The 18658-nt window shown below is 64.0% G+C and overlaps 1 protein-coding gene across 1 annotated transcript in view; it reads right to left on the reverse strand.

The window, feature by feature from the left end:
• TIAM1 (TIAM Rac1 associated GEF 1) overlaps positions 1-18658 on the reverse strand; it is an 82274-nt gene that overhangs the window by 33322 nt on the left and 30294 nt on the right. Inside the window, exons 7-13 of the mRNA XM_081087268.1 lie at positions 18040-18186; positions 17643-17717; positions 16215-16385; positions 14179-14283; positions 10496-10577; positions 8216-8302; positions 4895-5119 (exon numbers count right to left, since the gene is read on the reverse strand). Coding sequence (XP_080943394.1) covers positions 4895-5119; positions 8216-8302; positions 10496-10577; positions 14179-14283; positions 16215-16385; positions 17643-17717; positions 18040-18186 — 892 coding nt within the window. The remainder of the gene's footprint in view (positions 1-4894; positions 5120-8215; positions 8303-10495; positions 10578-14178; positions 14284-16214; positions 16386-17642; positions 17718-18039; positions 18187-18658) is intronic.

An 18658-nucleotide genomic window follows, 5' to 3' on the forward strand; every position in this document is an offset into this window, starting at 1 on the left:
GCAGCTCCTTCTTCTGAGTCCAGTTTAAGAACCCATTGTGGCCCTCGAGTCAAAAAGTTTGCCCACCCCTGGCCTAAGCCATCAGTGGGACATCTGAGGGCTCCCAGACTGCAAGAGGGTGCAGGCTGGGCTGAGGAACCGCATGAATTTTCACGCACAGGGCCTCTAGTAGACCATAATGATAGTTATGGGGCCCCCCCAAATTCATACACTGAAGCTCTGCGAGTAGCTGGTGGCCTGGGTCATGGCCCCATCCCGGCTGAGCGTTAGAATCACCAGGAGTTTCAGGACCACCCAGCTGTGCCCCCCCCACCCCCCGCGACTGTGAAGGGCCGGCTCCATCTGGGATTGAGCCTCACCCCTCCCACCTGGGAAGGAGTGCTGTCAGTGGGTGCGACTCATAAACTCATCAGACAACTTGCTGGCTGCAGTCTGAGCGGAGACGGGGCAGTGAGAGCAAAAAAGAGCCACAGCCTGGCCCGTGCGCTCAGTGGTTAGAGCACCAGCCTGCACACCGAAGGGTTGTGGGTTCAATTCCTGGTCAAGGGCACATACCTGGGTTACAGGTCCCCTCCTTGGCTCAGGGCAGGGCAAGTGGGGAGGCAACCAATCGATATGTCTCTCTCAGAGCGATACTTATCTCTCTGTCTCTCTTTCTCGCTCTCCCCCCACCAACACCCTTCTGCTCTTTTTTTTTTATATTTTTATTGATTTCAGAGAGAAAGGGAGAGAGAGACAGAAACACCAATGATGAGAATCACTGATCGGCTGCCTCTTGCACGCCCCACACTGGGGATGGAGCCCGCAACCCAGGCCTGTGTCCTTGTCCAGAATCGAAACTGGGACCCTTCAGTCCACAGGCTGACACTCTATCCACTGAGCCAAACCGGCCAGGGCTCTTCGCTCTTAAAAACAAAAAAAAATCAATGGAAAAGATATCCTCCAGTAAGAAAAAGGAGCGGCCTCGGGTTACCGGGCAGAGCCTGCCCCTCCCAGAGGCGCTTCTGGGTCACACCCGCCCGAGCGCTGCTCACACGGGCCAGACGGGCTCCGGGAGGACCGGCCGAGCCTGCGGCCTCCGCCCTGGAAGACGGGGTGGCCCCCGCTGGGCTTGGGGCACTCGGGCCCTCCCTCCGCCGAGGCTGGGACACCCGCGCGGGCCCTGAAAGGGGCTCTGCGTCACCCTCCACCTGCCCATCCTGTCCTCCTGGCGACCGTCCGCCCGCACAGGTGCGCCCACGGGCCCTGCCCCAGCCGCGTCCTGTCCTGCGTGCGGGGCGGCCGGCTGTGTGCAGGCCCCGCGCTCTCTGCTCAGCTCGGGGCCTCCCTCTGCTGTCCACCCTGTGCACGCACCTGCCTTCCGCCTCTCTCGGCCAGCGGGGACCGGAAGCGGACAACGGGGACCGGAAGCGGCCAGCAGGGACCGGAAGCGGCCAGCGGGGACCAGGGAACGGCCAGCGGGGACCGGAAGCGGCGAGCAGGGACCGGAAGCGGCCAGCAGGGACCAGGGAGCGGCCAGCGGGGACCGGAAGCGGCCAGCGGGGACCCGAAGCGGCCAGCAGGGACCAGGGAGCGGCCAGCAGGGACCAGGGAGCGGCCAGCGGGGACTGGAAGCGGCCAGCGGGGACCAGGGAGCGGCCAGCGGGGACTGGAAGCGGCCAGCAGGGACCAGGGAGCGGCCAGCAGGGACTGGAAGCGGCCAACGGGGACCAGGGAGCGGCCAGCGGGGACCGGAAGCAGCCAGCGGGGACCAGGGAGCGGCCAGCGGGGACCGGAAGCAGCCAGCGGGGACCAGGGAGCGGCCAGCGGGGACCGGAAGCAGCCAGCGGGGACCCGAAGCGGCCAGCAGGGACCAGGGAGCGGCCAGCAGGGACCAGGGAGCGGCCAGCGGGGACTGGAAGCGGCCAGCGGGGACCAGGGAGCGGCCAGCAGGGACTGGAAGCGGCCAACGGGGACCAGGGAGCGGCCAGCGGGGACTGGAAGCGGCCAGCGGGGACCAGGGAGCGGCCAGCAGGGACTGGAAGCGGCCAACGGGGACCAGGGAGCGGCCAGCGAGGACCGGAAGCGGCGAGCAGGGACCGGAAGCGGCCAGCGGGGACCGGAAGCGGCCAGCGGGGACCGGAAGCGGCCAGCGGGGACCGGAAGCGGCAGCGAGAAGGGAGAGGGAGGCCCAGGCGGTGCTCCCCCCAGGCCGCCCCCTCACTCCCCGCTGGTCTGCGGGGCTGAGCACGGAGAACTCCTCCGGAACTGACTGATTCGTGGTGCGGCCATAGAACCTTCGAGAACCCACCCCCCCCCCCCCGCCTTCCCGCCCCCAACCCCCCTGTATTCCTGACCGGCTGCGGGGCTCGAAGGGGTGGGACCACGGCAGAGTCTTAACGACGCAGCGGTTACAGAACAAGCCCGGCGCCCGTGGGGGTGAGGACGGAACCGCGATGCCCGGCGCACAGCGGGCACCCAACGGTCAGTCCGGACATTGGCCATCCACACCGGCCTTAGGGGCGTGTCTGTCCGGAGGAGGTAACGTGACGAGGACAGAAAGGTCAGTGGCTCATTCTGAAACGCCGGCAGGTGAAACGGGGTCCACAGCCACGCATGTGTCTAAATCAGGTGCCGATACAGAAATACGTGTTTTATTTTTAAAATGTTATGAAGAAATCTGTGCCCGGCCGGTGTGGCTCAGGGGTGAGCGCCGGCCTAGGAACCAGGAGGCCATGGCTGACTCCCGGTCAGGGCACCGGCCCGGCTGCGGCTCCATCCCCAGGCCGGCGTGCAGGGGGCGGCCGGTCCGTGAACCTCTCACCACTGGTGTTTCTCTCTCTCCCTCCCTCTCCCTTCCTCTCTGAAATCAATAAGAAAATTTATTTTTTTAAACTTTAATAAGAAGTTTAAAGTTGCAAAGTGCATACACAGCCTTTCAAGGTAAAATACACGACAGCAGCGCCCTCCTCACAGGAGCAGCCTGGGGACCGCTAGCGCAGTGGCCCGGGGTCGCAAGCTCTCCCCCAAAGGGCCAGTTTGCAACTCCGCAGACACCAGCCCGTCCTGTCGGCTCCTCCGCCTGCCGGGTCGCGGGGACGTGGCCACAGACGAGACGTAAGTGACCCCAGGACTGGGTTCCAATCAGACTGTTTACAGAAAACACGCCCCAGGCCGGAGCTGGCCCCAGGCCGCCCGCCACCCCTGCTTCCCACCCCTGAACGCCGGGAGGGCTCCGGCCGTAAACTCTCCCGCAGCCTGACCCCCGCAGCCTGACCCCCTCGGCCTGACCCCCCGCGGCCTGACCCCCTCGGCCTGACCCCCCGCAGCCTGACCCCCTCGGCCTGACCCCCCGCGGCCTGACCCCCCGCGGCCTGACCCCCTCGGCCTGACCCCCCTCGGCCTGACCCCCCGCGGCCTGACCCCCCGCAGCCTGACCCCCCGCGGCCTGACCTCTGGCTGCCGGAAACCCTTCAAGGACCAAGGGAACAGCCTCACTGTCTGCGTTCAGGCACCTGTCCGGCCGCGCCTGCCCCCGCGTGGTCACAGGGAGGAACAGCGCCAGGGTCCCGGCGCACAGCTAAGGCCCAGGGCTCAGGGGTCACATCCTGCAGGTCTGACTGGGCCGCGGCCCGACAATGACCACGATGATGTCACAGGTCAAGGCCGTCAACAGTAAAAAGCGCCTGATTTTCGGAAGCCTCGGCCCCGGAAGCCTCCCCGAGCGCCCGGGTGCGGCCTACACTCAGATTTTGAAACTGAAGACTTTTCTCTTTAACCCAAGTTTTTAAAGGAAAATAAATTCAAAACCCCAGCCTACGAAATGGAGCCCAACTCCAGAACGGGGTGGTCGGGACCCTCTCACCCGGGAGCCCCCGGAAGAAGACAGGCCACACGCAGACACACCTGAGGGACAGGTGATGGGACAGGGTCCCGAACAGGCCCCTTTGGGCGCCCGGGGATCCAGAGCAGGGGGCGCACCCCGGGGGCCCCAGGAAGGCCTCCTGGGCAGGGAGCATTCACGCAGCTCCCCCTGGAGGGAAGGTGTCCCCCTGGAGGGAAGGTGTCCCCAGGAGGGAAGGTATCCCCAGGAGGGAGGGCAGCAGGTGGGGCGGGCAGGGCTCACCCTCCGGGACTCTGAGGCAAACACCCCAAGAGACAAGAGGACCAGCCCTAACCGGTTTGGCTCAGTGGATAGAGCGTCGGTCTGTGGACTGTAGGGTCCCGGGTTCGATTCTGGTCAAGGGCATGTACCTGGGTTGCAGGCACATCCCCAGTGGGGAGTGTGCAGGAGGCAGCTGATCGATGTTTCTCTCTCATTGATGTTTCTAACTCTCAGTCCCTCTCCCTTCCTCTTTGTAAAAAATCAAAATATTTTTAAAAACATTAAAAAAAAAAAAGAGGACCAACAAGGGTCGGAGCCCCGTCTACTCGGGCATCAAGCGTCCTCTGTCGCTCAGGAGCGGGCGTGGGCTGCGGGGCTGGGGTGGGACGTGGACGGCAGGGGTAGGGACAGCCCCAGCCCCTCCTGTGGCTCCTGGCACTTCCATGTCCCTATCTCGGTCCACAGCCCCGAGGCGGTGGCCTCTGTCCACTCGTCTTTCTCCAAAACGACAGGTGAGAGCAGCAGGGGGGATGCCCTCCACGTGGGGCGGGCAGGAGTGTGGCTGAACAGTCCTCCCCAGAACCGGAGCACCTGCCCGCAGCAGCGCCACAGGAAGCACAGGCTCCGCCGGCTCCTCCCCACACCCCGTCCCTGCGGCACCCCGTCCCTGCGGCACCCCGCCCCTGCGGCACCCCGTCCCTACAGCACCCCGTCCCTGCAGCACCCCATCCCTGAGGCACAGAGCAGCGGGTCCCCGTCGCAGGCACCCCAGCTCCGCACGCGGCCACACGCTGCAGGTCGCAGCCTTACCTGGGCTGCCGGGGAGGAAGGCGAGGGGGCTCTGGCCGGGTTCGGTGGGGCCGTCGGCACGGTGGGGCGGGCTCCCCAGCAGCAGGGCGCCCCCCTCCAGCTCGGGGCGCGTCCGCACCAGGAGGCCCAGGCTGGGCTGCGAGAGGAAGTCCCGGAGGGCCGCGGGGCTCAGGGTGGCGGCCACGCGATTGTTGATCTCGAGAATCTCATCTCCCACCTTCAGGCCTGCAACGTGATGGAAAAGTTGAGTTTCACACAGAGGCAGTGGCACAGCCAGGGAGGGGGTGGGGGAGGCTGCACCCCAAGTCCTGCCGCACAGACGGTGCCCCGAAGGGGAGCAGGTGCAGGGCCCCAGGCCCGGAGGCTCCAGGCGTGGGGTCGCCTGCCCTGCCCGGCGCGGCCCTGGCCTGAACACCATCTGGAGAAATCTACTCCCCGAGTCCATGGGCCCCAAGCGCCTGCCGACGTCTCCCCACAAACGCTGCCTCGAGGGGGACAGACGCGCCCTCCAGTCACTGTGTGGACGCCTGGGCCACACCCGGGGGCGCGAGGACCGTCCCGCGTCTGTGGGCCGCACGCAGGGCGCTGCTCCGCGTGGCAGGGAGGCCGGCCTACTGCAGGCACATCTGGGACGAGGGCTCGCCGAGTCGCTATGATCATTTTTTGCTGTTTTGTGTGTTTTTTTGTAACCACATCAGGGCCTCGTGGAAAGTCCCTGAAGAGGCTGCTGCCTTTGAAAGCAGGTGGGAAAGCTGCCCACGTTCGGGGCCCAGAAGAGCAGCCGGGCCTCGGAGAACAGGAAGCGTGACGGGCCGGGGCAGGTCAGTCAGTGAAAGAACATTCCAGAAGGACGAGAGGGCGGGAGCCCGAAGGACCGGTCAGGGGAAGGAAGTCTGGTGAGAAGGCTCCCTGCAGGGAAAGAGGCGGGGAGGCGCCCCCAGGAGGGCGCAGGCGGGCTCGGCGAGAGGGGCTCTGCTCCCCGAGGGGCCGGGCTGCAGGCGGACCCTGCTTCTCTGCTTCTGCAGAGGCTGCTCCACAGGTGGCGGCCACAGCGCCTGCTTGGACGGCCTGCAGCCCGGGGCGGCCCTGTCGGCTCTGACCAGCGTGGAGGGAGCACAGAGGGTCCTCCCTCCTGAAGTTCTGCTGCAGGAGGACCCAGGCCGCCGGCGTGGCTCAGTGGTTGAGCATCAACCCATGACCCAGGAGGTCACAGTTCGAATGCCGGTCAGGGCACAGGCCCAGGTTACGGGATCGATCCCCAGTGAGGGGCGTGCAGGAGGCAGCCAATCGATGACTCTCTCTCATCACTGGTGTTTCCATCTCTCTCTCCCTCTGCCTTCCTCTCTGAAATCAGTAATATATATATATTTTAAGTCTGAGATTATGACATTCCTGACACACCTGAGTGTGTGGAATATCATCCATATTCCCTGGGTTTTCAATGACACGTATTCACACACTCGTTACAGAGAATTTGGGCAGATCTTTCTCACTCACCAACTAGAGGAAACCCAGAGGCAATTTAGGAGAGACAGACAGGCAGACAGGCAGACAGGCAGACAGGCAGACAGGGAGACAGGCAGACAGGGAGACAGGCAGACAGGGAGACAGGCAGACAGGCAGACAGGCAGACAGGCAGACAGGGAGACGGAGACAGGCAGACAGGCAGACAGGGAGACAGGCAGACAGGGAGACAGGCAGACAGGGAGACAGGGAGACAGGCAGACAGGCAGACAGGCAGACAGGGAGACAGGGAGACAGGGAGACAGGCAGACAGGCAGACAGGGAGACAGGCAGACAGGGAGACAGGCAGACAGGCAGACAGGAAGACAGGCAGACAGGAAGACAGGCAGACAGGGAGACAGGGAGACAGGCAGACAGGCAGACAGGCAGACAGGGAGACAGGCAGACAGGCAGACAGGGAGACAGGCAGACAGGGAGACGGGAGACAGGCAGACAGGGAGACAGGCAGACAGGGAGACAGGCAGACAGGGAGACAGGCAGACAGGCAGACAGGGAGACAGGCAGACAGGGAGACAGGCAGACAGGGAGACAGGCAGACAGGCAGACAGGGAGACAGGCAGACAGGGAGACGGGAGACAGGCAGACAGGGAGACAGGCAGACAGGGAGACAGGCAGACAGGGAGACAGGCAGACAGGGAGACAGGCAGACAGGCAGACAGGGAGACAGGCAGACAGGGAGACGGGAGACAGGCAGACAGGGAGACAGGCAGACAGGGAGACAGGCAGACAGGCAGACAGGGAGACAGGCAGACAGGCAGACAGGCAGACAGGGAGACAGGCAGACAGGGAGACAGGCAGACAGGCAGACAGGGAGACAGGCAGACAGGCAGACAGGGAGACAGGCAGACAGGCAGACAGGCAGACAGGCAGACAGGGAGACAGGCAGACAGGCAGACAGGGAGACAGGCAGACAGGCAGACAGGGAGACAGGCAGACAGGGAGACAGGCAGACAGGCAGACAGGGAGACAGGCAGACAGGCAGACAGGCAGACAGGCAGACAGGGAGACAGGGAGACAGGCAGACAGGCAGACAGGGAGACAGGCAGACAGGCAGACAGGCAGACAGGCAGACAGGCAGACAGGCAGACAGGGAGACAGGCAGACAGGCAGACAGGGAGACAGGCAGACAGGCAGGCAGGCAGACAGGCAGACAGGGAGACAGGCAGACAGGCAGACAGGGAGACAGGCAGACAGGCAGACAGGCAGACAGGCAGACAGGGAGACAGGGAGACAGGCAGACAGGCAGACAGGGAGACAGGCAGACAGGCAGACAGGCAGACAGGCAGACAGGCAGACAGGCAGACAGGCAGACAGGCAGACAGGCAGACAGGGAGACAGGCAGACAGGCAGACAGGCAGACAGGCAGACAGGCAGACAGGCAGACAGGGAGACAGGCAGACAGGCAGACAGGGAGACAGGCAGACAGGCAGACAGGCAGACAGGCAGACAGGGAGACAGGGAGACAGGCAGACAGGCAGACAGGGAGACAGGCAGACAGGCAGACAGGCAGACAGGCAGACAGGCAGACAGGCAGACAGGCAGACAGGCAGACAGGGAGACAGGCAGACAGGCAGACAGGGAGACAGGCAGACAGGCAGGCAGGCAGGCAGGCAGACAGGGAGGCAGACAGGCAGACAGGGAGACAGGCAGACAGGCAGACAGGCAGACAGGGAGACAGGCAGACAGGCAGACAGGGAGACAGGCAGACAGGCAGACAGGCAGACAGGGAGACAGGCAGACAGGCAGACAGGCAGACAGGCAGACAGGCAGACAGGCAGGCAGAACACAGAGACCCACCTTTCTTGGCCGCCAGCCCCGTGTCCCTCACGCTGCTCACGTAGAGCCTTCGGACGCCGTCCTCCTCCACGGAGGAGAGGGAGAAGCCTGGGACAGAGACAGCGGGGTCACCTGGGCGCTGAGCGCACGCGGGCTGGGCTGTCGGGGCTTCTGTGTGCGGATCGGAGCCTCGGCGTTTCCCGCGCACCGTTCACGAAGCAGGAAAGTGCGTGTTCAGGTAACAGACGTCACTACCCACCACTAACCTCCCGGCCTCGCTCTGCACGCGGCTGCCAACTCCACCGCGGGCCAGGGTGTCGGTCCCGCCTGGCGCGGCCACCCCCACCGTCCCCACCCTCAGCCTCCTCCTCAGCACAGTCCTCGCTCCCCTCGGCTGGTTCTCACCCTCAGCGCGCCTCTTCCCCGGAGGTCACAGGTGTGCGCGACCCCACGTGCTGCCCATGGACACTGCTCTCATCATTAAAACTCTGCAAAGAGCGTCCAGCAGCCACTCCCTCCAAATCCAACCTCCCACGAACCCGGCTGGTCTCACACTGCACATGTCAGATGACCCTGCCCGTGGCCGGGGTCCTGAGCTCAGAGCCACGAGTGGCCAGTCCTGGGCGTGGCTGACCCTTCAGGACAAAGGGCAGAACACGCCCAAAACACTGCGTGCTGAGGGGCCTGGGCTCCCAGTCCTGGCCACCTCCAGGCTCACGTACATCCTCCCAGGACACGCGCTTTCCCTCGGGAAGAACACTCGGGCGGAACTGCAAAGGGGACCGCGTGGAACTCAGGCCACCGTGACGTGGACACAGCTCGGCCCCGGGGGGGACAAGCCTCCAGGCAGCGACCTGGCTGAGGGCCGGGCGGAGCGCAGCGGCTCACACAGCAGGCAAGTGACAAAACAGAACTGAGGCGGGCCGGCCGGAGCGCCCCCGAGAGGGCGGCCGAGTCATAACCAGCATGTCCTTTGTTTTGTTGGCAGGTCCTGGAAACAGCGCCCACGCGGGCCACAGGACCCACGGCCCCGCCCACACGGGCCACACGACCCACGGCCCCGCCCACAAGGGCCACACGACCCACGGCCCCGCCCACAAGGGCCACAGGACCCACGGCCCCGCCCACGCGGGCATGGGGGCCTCCGATGGAGAACGGGGCCACGCCCTGCGGATGTTCCAACGACCTCATGTTTAAAAAACACGTTTTTATGGATTTGAGAGAGAAAGGGGGAGAGAGAGAGAGAGAGAAACATCGATCGGCTGCCTCCTGCACACCCCCTACTGGGGTTCCAGCCTGCAACCCGGGCATGTGCCCTTGACCGGAATCGAGCCGTGACCTCTGGGTACACAGGACGCCTTTCAACCAACTGACCGCACCAGCCAGGGCGCAAGGATGTCATTGCACCCTCTTATCCTGAACTCCATTCTTACAGCAACTTCTAGCTTCCAGGTTATTTCTGTGTGTGGGGGGGGTGGGGGGGGGAATGGGGGGGGAGTGTCAAGAAGTCCCCCTCAAATAAAACTAATTTTATCTGCAAGTCAAACTGACCCAGGTGTCCCTGCCTGCCCCTCAGAGGAGAGCACATCTCATCTGCTAGACCCTGTGCGGACGTCCTGCATGAATCACCCCCATGGCCGCGCCCACGCCCTGTGAGTGGGCCCTCGCCGTGCAGCGGCGAGTGTGAGGGTCGCCTCGGGGACCCCTCTGACCTGTCCTGAGGGGGAGGGGGTTCTGCATGCTTTGGGCGAGGAAGACAAACTCCCCTCAGGATCGGGGTGCATCCTAACAGAGCTATCCACTCCCAACACAGCCAGTCCCTGTAGCCACAGCACGCCCGGGGTTACAGCTGTGAGATGGGCAGCGCGCATCCTGGCCGCACAGCGGAGGTTCCTGTTTGTTGTTGTCGTTGTCAATCCTCCCCAACCCAAGGGCATTTTCCATTGATTATTAGGGAGAGAAGGGAGAGGGAGAGGCAGAGAGAAACATCGACATGAGAGAGACACACCGACTGGCTGCCTCCTGCACGCGCCCCGACCAGGCCCAGGCCAGGGAGGAGCCTGCACCAGAGGTATGTGCCCTTGACCGGAATCGAACCCGGGACCCTGGGTCCACAGGCCGATGCTCCATCCACTGAGCCACACCGGCCGGGGCAGAGATTCCTCTTTTCCCCTGTGGCTGCCTTGCCGAGCCCAGAACCCGGACGGGCTGTGGCCTGACCCGCCCCCAGGCATTTTACCCACGTTCACCGGGGAACGGCTCCCACGAGGGAGTCACCGACGACCGCGGGTTCGCACGCACCGTAGCTGTCCCCGGCCGCGTCCGACTTCTCCACCTGCAGGCTCCGCGTGGCCTTGGGGCAGATCTCGATCTCCTGGTACAGCTGGAACGACAGGGCGCCGTCAGGCCGTTAGCGATGGCGGTATGGGGCTGCCTCACTTTGTGAATCTTTCTCCTCGCCACACCCCGGGCGCGCTGAGCCGCTCCCGTGCCCAGGCTCGCATGCCCGCCCCGAGCCGCGTTCCCATCGGAAACCACGCACGGGAGCAGTGACCCCTCGGGAGCCGCTGGGCGGGAGCGGGCGTGGCGGGGCGCATGCCACGGGGGCGGAGCTGTGAGCGCCGGCACTTCCCCACGTGATCGCCCAAGTCCCTCAGCAGGAACGAGTGAGCTCAACAAACATCTAACATCGTGCAGGACCAGGGAGAGGCACCGGTCCCTCCGTGCACGTGCGAACCTGCCCCGAAGTTCATGGCAGGACAGACAGGTGGACGAATTACAGCACGAAACAGACGACGATTATACAGGGCGTCCCCCAAAGTGCACACCCCGCACAGCTGCGAAGGCCGTGCTTCCTGAAACACACGGCACTCAAACTGACCACCGCTGTCACGGTGCGGTCACGTGCTTGGGGGACTCCCTGTCTAGGTGGGGACACCCTCTTTCAGCCCCTGGATGACACCACCGAGACCCAGGAAACTCAGTGTGGACTTGAACCAGTCTCCAGGGAGGAGAGGAGAGGCGTGTGCAGCTCACACGTCAGAGGTTTCACTGCAATTAACCGGTCAGCTCGTTCTCCTGTGTCTGACAATCATCGCATGGACAGTCACTTCCAAGTTCTTCCCTCGCCCTTGGTCTTCACTCACTCCCAGGTACCTTGGGACCCCTTTAACAGCGGAGAGCACCCCTGCAGGACGGGGCCCCTTTAACAGCAGAGAGCACCCCTGCAGGACGGGGCCCCTTTAACAGCGGAGAGCACCCCTGCAGGACGACGCCCCTTTAACAGCAGAGAGAGCACCCCTGCAGGACGGGGCCCTTTAACAGCGGAGAGAGCACCCCTGCAGGACGGGGCCCCTTTAACAGCGGAGAGCACCCCTGCAGGACGGGGCCCCTTTAACAGCAGAGAGCACCCCTGCAGGACGGGGCCCCTTTAACAGCAGAGAGAGCACCCCTGTAGGACGGGCCCCTTTAACAGCAGAGAGCACCCCTGCAGAACAGGGCCCCTTTAACAGCAGAGAGCACCCCTGCAGGACGGGGCCCCTTTAACAGCGGAGAGAGCATCCCTGCAGGACGGTGCCCCTTTAACAGCGGAGAGAGCACCCCTGCAGAACAGGGCCCCTTTAACAGCAGAGAGCACCCCTGCAGGACGGGGCCCCTTTACCAGTGGAGAGAGCACCCCTGCAGGACGGGGCCCCTTTACCAGCGGAGGGAGCACCCCTGCAGGATGGGGGCCCTTTAATAGCGGAGAGAGCACCCCTGCAGGACGGGGCCCTTTAACAGCAGAGAGCACCCCTGCAGGACGGTGCCCCTTTAACAGCGGAGAGAGCACCCCTGCAGAACAGGGCCCCTTTAACAGCAGAGAGCACCCCTGCAGGATGGGGCCCCTTTAACAGCGGAGAGAGCACCCCTGCAGGACGGGGCCCTTTAACAGCGGAGAGAGCACCCCTGCAGGACGGGGCCCTTTACCAGCGGAGAGAGCACCCCTGCAGGTGCGCAGGCCCACGGCCATGTCCACAATCCATGACAAAAGCTCCGAACAAATCCATGTGCCAGAGGCTCAGAGAACGCGGCCAGTGGGGGATGAATGTTGGAAAAAACAACAATAAAAGTAACAGCGTTTGTAGAGGCCGTCCGGCTGTGCAGGGCCGAGCAGCAGCCTGGGGGCCGGCTCGGACAGCACGGCCATGCGTTGGGAAAGGACAGGATTCCAGCGAGGGAGGGGGGACGCCCGTTCCTCTCCGCCCTCTTTTTGGGGCACCTGACAGGCGGCGAGTGGAGAGCTGGGGGGAGGGGGCAAGGAAGATGGGGGATGAGGAACTGAACGCACAGCCGCTCGCTGGACACCCTAATTCAATGCAACTTCCCCCAAATGCAGTGTGAAGGGCACACCTCGACGGGGTTTTATTGGATACTTCCAACGTTTACGTATACAGATAAGTTCTGAAATTCGAAAAGAATCTGTTGATACTGATCTTTAGCTCAAAAACACGGTCACCAAAACTATAAATACCAAGTATATGAAGTTTACGGTGCGTTTCGTCACACCACTGAGCGCCCACAACAGGCTGGCTGGGCCTTCACCTGATTCTGGGCCTCGAGCCCACTCTGCCCCTAGGGGGCAGCGTGTCGCCGTCGTTCCCATCACGGTTTTCCCACGGCCCAGTGGGCATGTCCTGTCCCTGCCTGGAGGCCTCCTGCCTGGTACCTGGTTTGAGAGCCTGTGGGTATGTTTATCTCAGACGATTCGTTTAGAACAGTGGTTCTCAACCTTCTGGCCCTTGAGATACAGTTCCTCATGCTGTGGCCCAACCATAAAATCATTCTCGTTGCTACTTCATAACTGTCATGTTGCTACTGTGATGAATCGTCATGTAAATATCTGATCTGCAGGATGGTCTTACGCGACCCCCGTGAAAGGGTCGTTCGACCGCCAAAGGGGTCGCGACCCACAGGTTGAGAACCGCTGGGTTAGAACGACACAGGCCGGAGCCCCACTTCCTTAGACTAAACTCAGCGCAAGAAAGAGCCCTGATAGACAAAGAACCACCCAGCAGGGCTGCTCCGCGGCCGCCCCCACGGGCCGAACGCACTCGGCTGGCGACAGGCGGGCGTTAAGCGGGCGTCCACAGCGCTGGCTGCACAGAACCCCACTCACTGCCGGCCACGCGCGTCCCCTTTCCCAGAGGGAGGCCCGGCTCCGGCTCTCGGCTCTGCTCTCTGCAGTGACCCCCCTCCCACGGGGACGCGTCACCAGGCACACGTCCATGCCCGCAGCCGTGGCCCCAGGAATGACTCGCGCAGAGGGGAGCGCAAACTCCAGGGCGGGGGGCCCCGGCTCCCACATCCTCTCCTGGGACTGACACCGCACCACGTGGCCGCCAGAAGGAACGCGTCAGCTCTGTTACCGTGACAACGTTCCCTGGGCACCTACTGTGTGAACCGTCACTTCCACTCTGACGGGACCCTGGAACAGCGTCCCCTCGTGTTCCTGCCAACGCCACGTCCTTAGAGCCGACAGAGACCCGGGTGTGGGACAGACTCGGACAAAGAAACGCAGACACAGGTGACGGCCGGGATCTGTCTAAACGTCACCACGAGAGGCTGGGACACAGAAGTAAGCGGCAGCTCTTTCCTGCGACAGGACGCGGCCGTGGGTTCCAGCGTGCGGGGAGAGTCACACAGAAATGGAGTCAGAGCCAGCAGGTCTGTCGCCAACTGAAAACCACGCCTGGCGGGCTACAGGGAGAGTGGATCGCGTCCCCGCGGCTCTGGGCCGGCTGTGCCAGGGCACGGGCTCCCTGCATAGACAGGGGGCGCTGCACCCCGCGGAGAGGCTGGGACCCGCAGGGCCGTCCCAGGAGCCGCGCTCCGAAGGAAGGAGGGCCATGCAGGTCAGAACCCGCTCCCCCTCCCCAGCCACCACCCGCACGGGCGCCCCTGGGATTTACGCCCCTGCGTGGAGGGCCCAGACGGCGGCAGCCTACCAGCTCGTACACGTCCTCCTCGGGCTGCGGCACGTAGACCTGCAGTCTGTTCTCCACGAGGAACCTCAGCCGCAGGTAGTGGGCAGCCGGGTCCAGCTGGTGCGTCTGCGTGGACAAAGGAGGAGAGATGTTCGGTGGGAAAAGGGGGCGCGTTTCCCGGGACAAGGCGTCCGGTCCCGGGATAAGTGTCCACCATCCTGGAGGCTTTGCACCCACACCCGAACTTCAGCGCCTTCTCACTGAACACAGGCCGCGCCCCGTGGGCACCTGGCGATGCACTCGGCCGACCTGAGCCAGGTCAGCCTTTAACTCGGGATTTGCAACAAAACCCATCCGACCAGGGGCCATGGGAAGGGGCACCGGCAACGCCTCCAACAGTAAAGACAAGTTTAAAGACCCACCGTCAGAGCAACGAGGCCGCAACGTAATTCCACACACACACACAGGGAATTACGTGGACGTGATTACACGTGTACATGTGTAATCACACATGATTACACGCTAATTACCATGTCTCTCTTTTATTAGATAGGAATATATATATTCCTATCTATCTATATTCCTATCTATATTCATATATATATATATATGTATATATATATATATATGAAAATATATATATAAGCGGCCGGAGGGGAGCGTGGGGAAAGCCTGACGCGGGACAGCGAGGGAGGCTGCGCCCGGCACGTGAGTTTCACACGTGGGGACGGGACCATGTCGGCAGCTCATCTGCAAGCGAGTCCCAGTGAGGATGACGCTCGGATTTCGGTGAGTTACAGAGTCCCACGCGAGCTCCCAGCGTGTGGCTTCGAAACACGCGGGACGACTCGCCCAGAGGAACAATCGGGAAAAGCAGGGGATTCGGCTCCCAGGCCTCCTCCGGGCCCAGACCGGCCGGCGGGTTTCCTGTGTCTAAAAACTCATCCTCGGACGAAGGTTGCAGAAAAAGCAAGAGCGGTGACATGGTCTCACACACAACCCTCATGTGCGCGCAGGATGGGGGGCCGGCTGGCGCGGCTCAGGGGCTGAGCGTCGACCTACGAACCAGGAGGTGACGGTTCGATTCCCGGTCAGGGCACAGGCCCAGGTTGAGGGCTCGATCCCCAGTGTGGGGCGTGCAGGAGGCAGCTGATCCATGATTCTCTCTCCTCACTGATGTTTCTCTCCCCCTCCCGCCCTCTCCCTCCCTCCCTCCCTCCCTCTCTCTCTCTCCCCCTCTCTCTTCCTCTCTGAAATCAATAAAAATATCTTTTAAAAAAAGAAGAAGGGAAAAGAGAGGACAGTGCTCTTCAGCACACAGTGCATCATGGGCAGGAAATGCTTCAATGGACTCATTTAAAAACATCCTTTTATTTTGGAGACTCATCCCAAGTGCAAGGTAGATAAAGAGAACGAGCCTGGGATTTGCTTCCAGAATAACCCAGAGCTGGGGTGGGAGTAAAGGAAACAGAATTTGATCATTACAGACCCCAGCGATGGGGACCCCAGCGACGGGGACCCCAGCGACGGGGACCCCAGTGACGGGACCCCAGTGACGGGACCCCACTGACCGGACCCCAGTGACGGGGACCCCAGCGATGGGGACCCCAGCGACGGGGACCCCAGTGACGGGACCCCACTGACGGGACCCCACTGACCGGACCCCAGCGACGGGGACCCCAGCGTTCATGACATCAGTCTCTGCTTCTATAGACGTGTGAAATGTAAGGTCTCTTCCCCCCAAAAGCTCTGCTGATGACAGTTATTTCCACCTCCGTGAGGTTCATTTTCCACGTGTTTATACTCCTTTTACTTCTCCTGCCCTCCCCCACAAGAGGTTTTTAAGGCCAAACTAAGAACACCCCGATAGTTATTTCCGTAACCGTCACTGACTCACAGGGAAAAACTCAGGTGTGGCAGACACCGTGAGCCACCACCACGTGCGAACCCGGCACGCGCACGGCCCTGCATGTGGGGAGCCCCGCCCGGCCCCGCATCGCCAGCGGCGGAGGTGACCCCCGGGGCCTCTGCTCCCCAGGACGCCCCCAGGGCCTCACCTTGCAGACCCCCTCCAGCGTGTCCCGCGCGGAGTCTCCGGGCCGCACGACCGTCAGCACGGACCGGTTGTCGGGCAGACAGAACCAGGACGGCGTGAAATACTCGTGGACCCACATGTCACAGTCGGGGTTCTGCTGGTGGGCGATGGGCAGGACCATCTCCTTCTCCATCTGCAACAGGGAGTCGGCCGGGCGGCCGCCGTGGGGACAGTGACTCCGACCCCAGGGCACAGGGCCTCCTAGTCCCGAGAAGGGCCCAGTGCAGACGCCGCGCCCGGGGAGGAAGAAGTACAGAGAAAAGAGCGCTGTTGGGGGGGGGCGCGGTCCTCAGACCTCACACCTGGCCCGGGACACCCCAGGCGGGCAAGCAGGAAAGAGAGGCTGGGAAATTCAGAAGGAACCTAGGGAGGAAGGAAAGAAAACGGGAGAAGGAGGGAAGGAGGAAGGGAGGGAGGGAGGGAGGAAGCTAACCCATCCACTGGCTCAGCTCAGCCATTGGTTCTCCCATCAACCACGTCAAGCTCAGAGCGGAGCCCTGGCAAGAGCATCCGGGCAGCTCAGGGCCGGGGAGCTCAGGGCGCACAGGCTGCGGGGCCGAGGAGCCCGAGGAGGGGAGGCCGGCTGCGTGGGCAGGAGCAGCGCCCTCTCTGCCCGACTAGGGCCTCAGCCCGACCTGGGAGACGGCGCTCCCCTTGGCGGGGGGGGGGGGGGGGGGGGGGGGGGCGGGGCAGGGAGAGGAGGCAGCACCTTGGGGTGAGTGCAGGACGCGTGTGGGGGCCTCCTGAGGCGGCCGCCTTCTCCTCCCCCTCCCCCCGCCTGAGGCTCAGGACACCCCGCGCTCAGGTTCTCATGCTGACTCTGAGGCTGAGAACGGGGTGCCCGTGAGGCTGCAGCAACCCCAGGGAACCCCAACCAGAGGCTGCGCATCACTGTGGGGGTTAAGAGCTCGGGTGTCCATGTACAGAGGCCACAAAGGGGCTTGGAAAACAAACCGACGCTCATTATTCTCCGCTCAGAGCGTCCGAAAGCCCCCGAAGGCCACGCACGAGCGGGCGCAGCTGTGACTCTGCCACCGAACGCTCGTCTTGCGAGGCAAGTGCGCTTTTTAGGACGAACCTTCGCTCAGAAGGGTCCTTGGCACTTAGTGGGGCCGCAGAGCCCGCGAGGGGGTGTGGGGGGGCACTCCTCACCCGACGCCCAGGACACGGTTCGCGAGGCACGAAGCCTCCGCTCGGGGCCCGTTCCCTCTGGACTCAGGATGGAGCCCCCACAACCCCCCCAAGCCTGAGGGCTGCCTGGCCACGCTCCACCCTGAACCCCGCCAGCCCCGGGCCGCGGCCCTTAGAGAGCTGATGGCGCCGCGGCCCTTAGAGAGCTGATGGCGCCGCTTTACCCGGAGGCGGCGCCTGCAGGACAGACGGCCGTTACCTTGTCATCGGGGACAGCGTCGTCGAAGGCCTCCTCCAGCGCCTGCTTGACCGCCTCCGGCCCCTCGCCGAACACCTGCGACACGCACGGCGCCCACGTGAGAACCCGGCGGGGCTGGGGGCGTGGTGGGGCGCGGGGTGGGGCCCCGGAGGGCGGGGCACGAGGGCGGGGCCTGTGGGTGGGAGGGGCGGGGCCCGGGAGGGCGGGGCCGGGGCAGGGTTCGGGGGTGGGGCCTTGTAAGGCAGGGCCCGGGGAGGGGAGGGGCCAGGGAGGGCAGGGACCAGAAGGGCGGGGCGCGGAGGGCGGGAGATGGGAGGGTGGGGCATGGGGAAGGGGCGTGGCCATGGAGGGCGTGGTCATGGAGGGCGTGGTCCGGGCTAGACCCGCCCCCGCCCACCTGGTTGATGCTCGGGTGCCCCTGCTTCTTCTTGGAGGCGGTGTCCAGGCCCCAGAGGGAGGAGAAGCGGCTGCGGCGCTTGCTGGTGGAGCGCGACATGGCCTGCGTGCGCCGCCTCACGCCTGTCTCGGCGGTGCGGGCGGCCACCTGCGGGGCGCGGGGCGGGCGGCGGACAGCGGGGCGGCGTCAGGTGCTGGCCATCCCCCAGGGACCCACCATCGCACCCTCCCGCGCCAGCGCTCGTCACCCCAGCCGGCACCCCCACCCCCGACCCCGGAGCCCACGGCCCAGGCACCCGGCCCACCCTGGACCCGAGTGTCCATGGACGGCGGGCGACTCGTCCGTGTCCGACTCACCGGTCCGGACACGGAACAGTCACAGATCACGGGCCGCGTCTCAGCCAGACGCCCGGCCAGGCTGGACCCCGTGCCCCGGGTCACACAGACCACACTCCACGCTTCCCCCGAACCCGAACCCGAACCCGAACCCCACGGAGCGGCTCCTTCCGAATGGACGCCGCTGCCGGGTCAGCACATACACCCGAGCAGCGCGCCGGCCCCCGCGAGTCCATCCCTTCCTCTCCGCTTCCTCCCGTTCCCACAAACCACCTCCTCGGACA

This window comes from Myotis nattereri, assembly GCF_964212035.1.
Source record: "Myotis nattereri genome assembly, chromosome: 3".
NCBI lineage: Eukaryota > Metazoa > Chordata > Mammalia > Chiroptera > Vespertilionidae > Myotis > Myotis nattereri.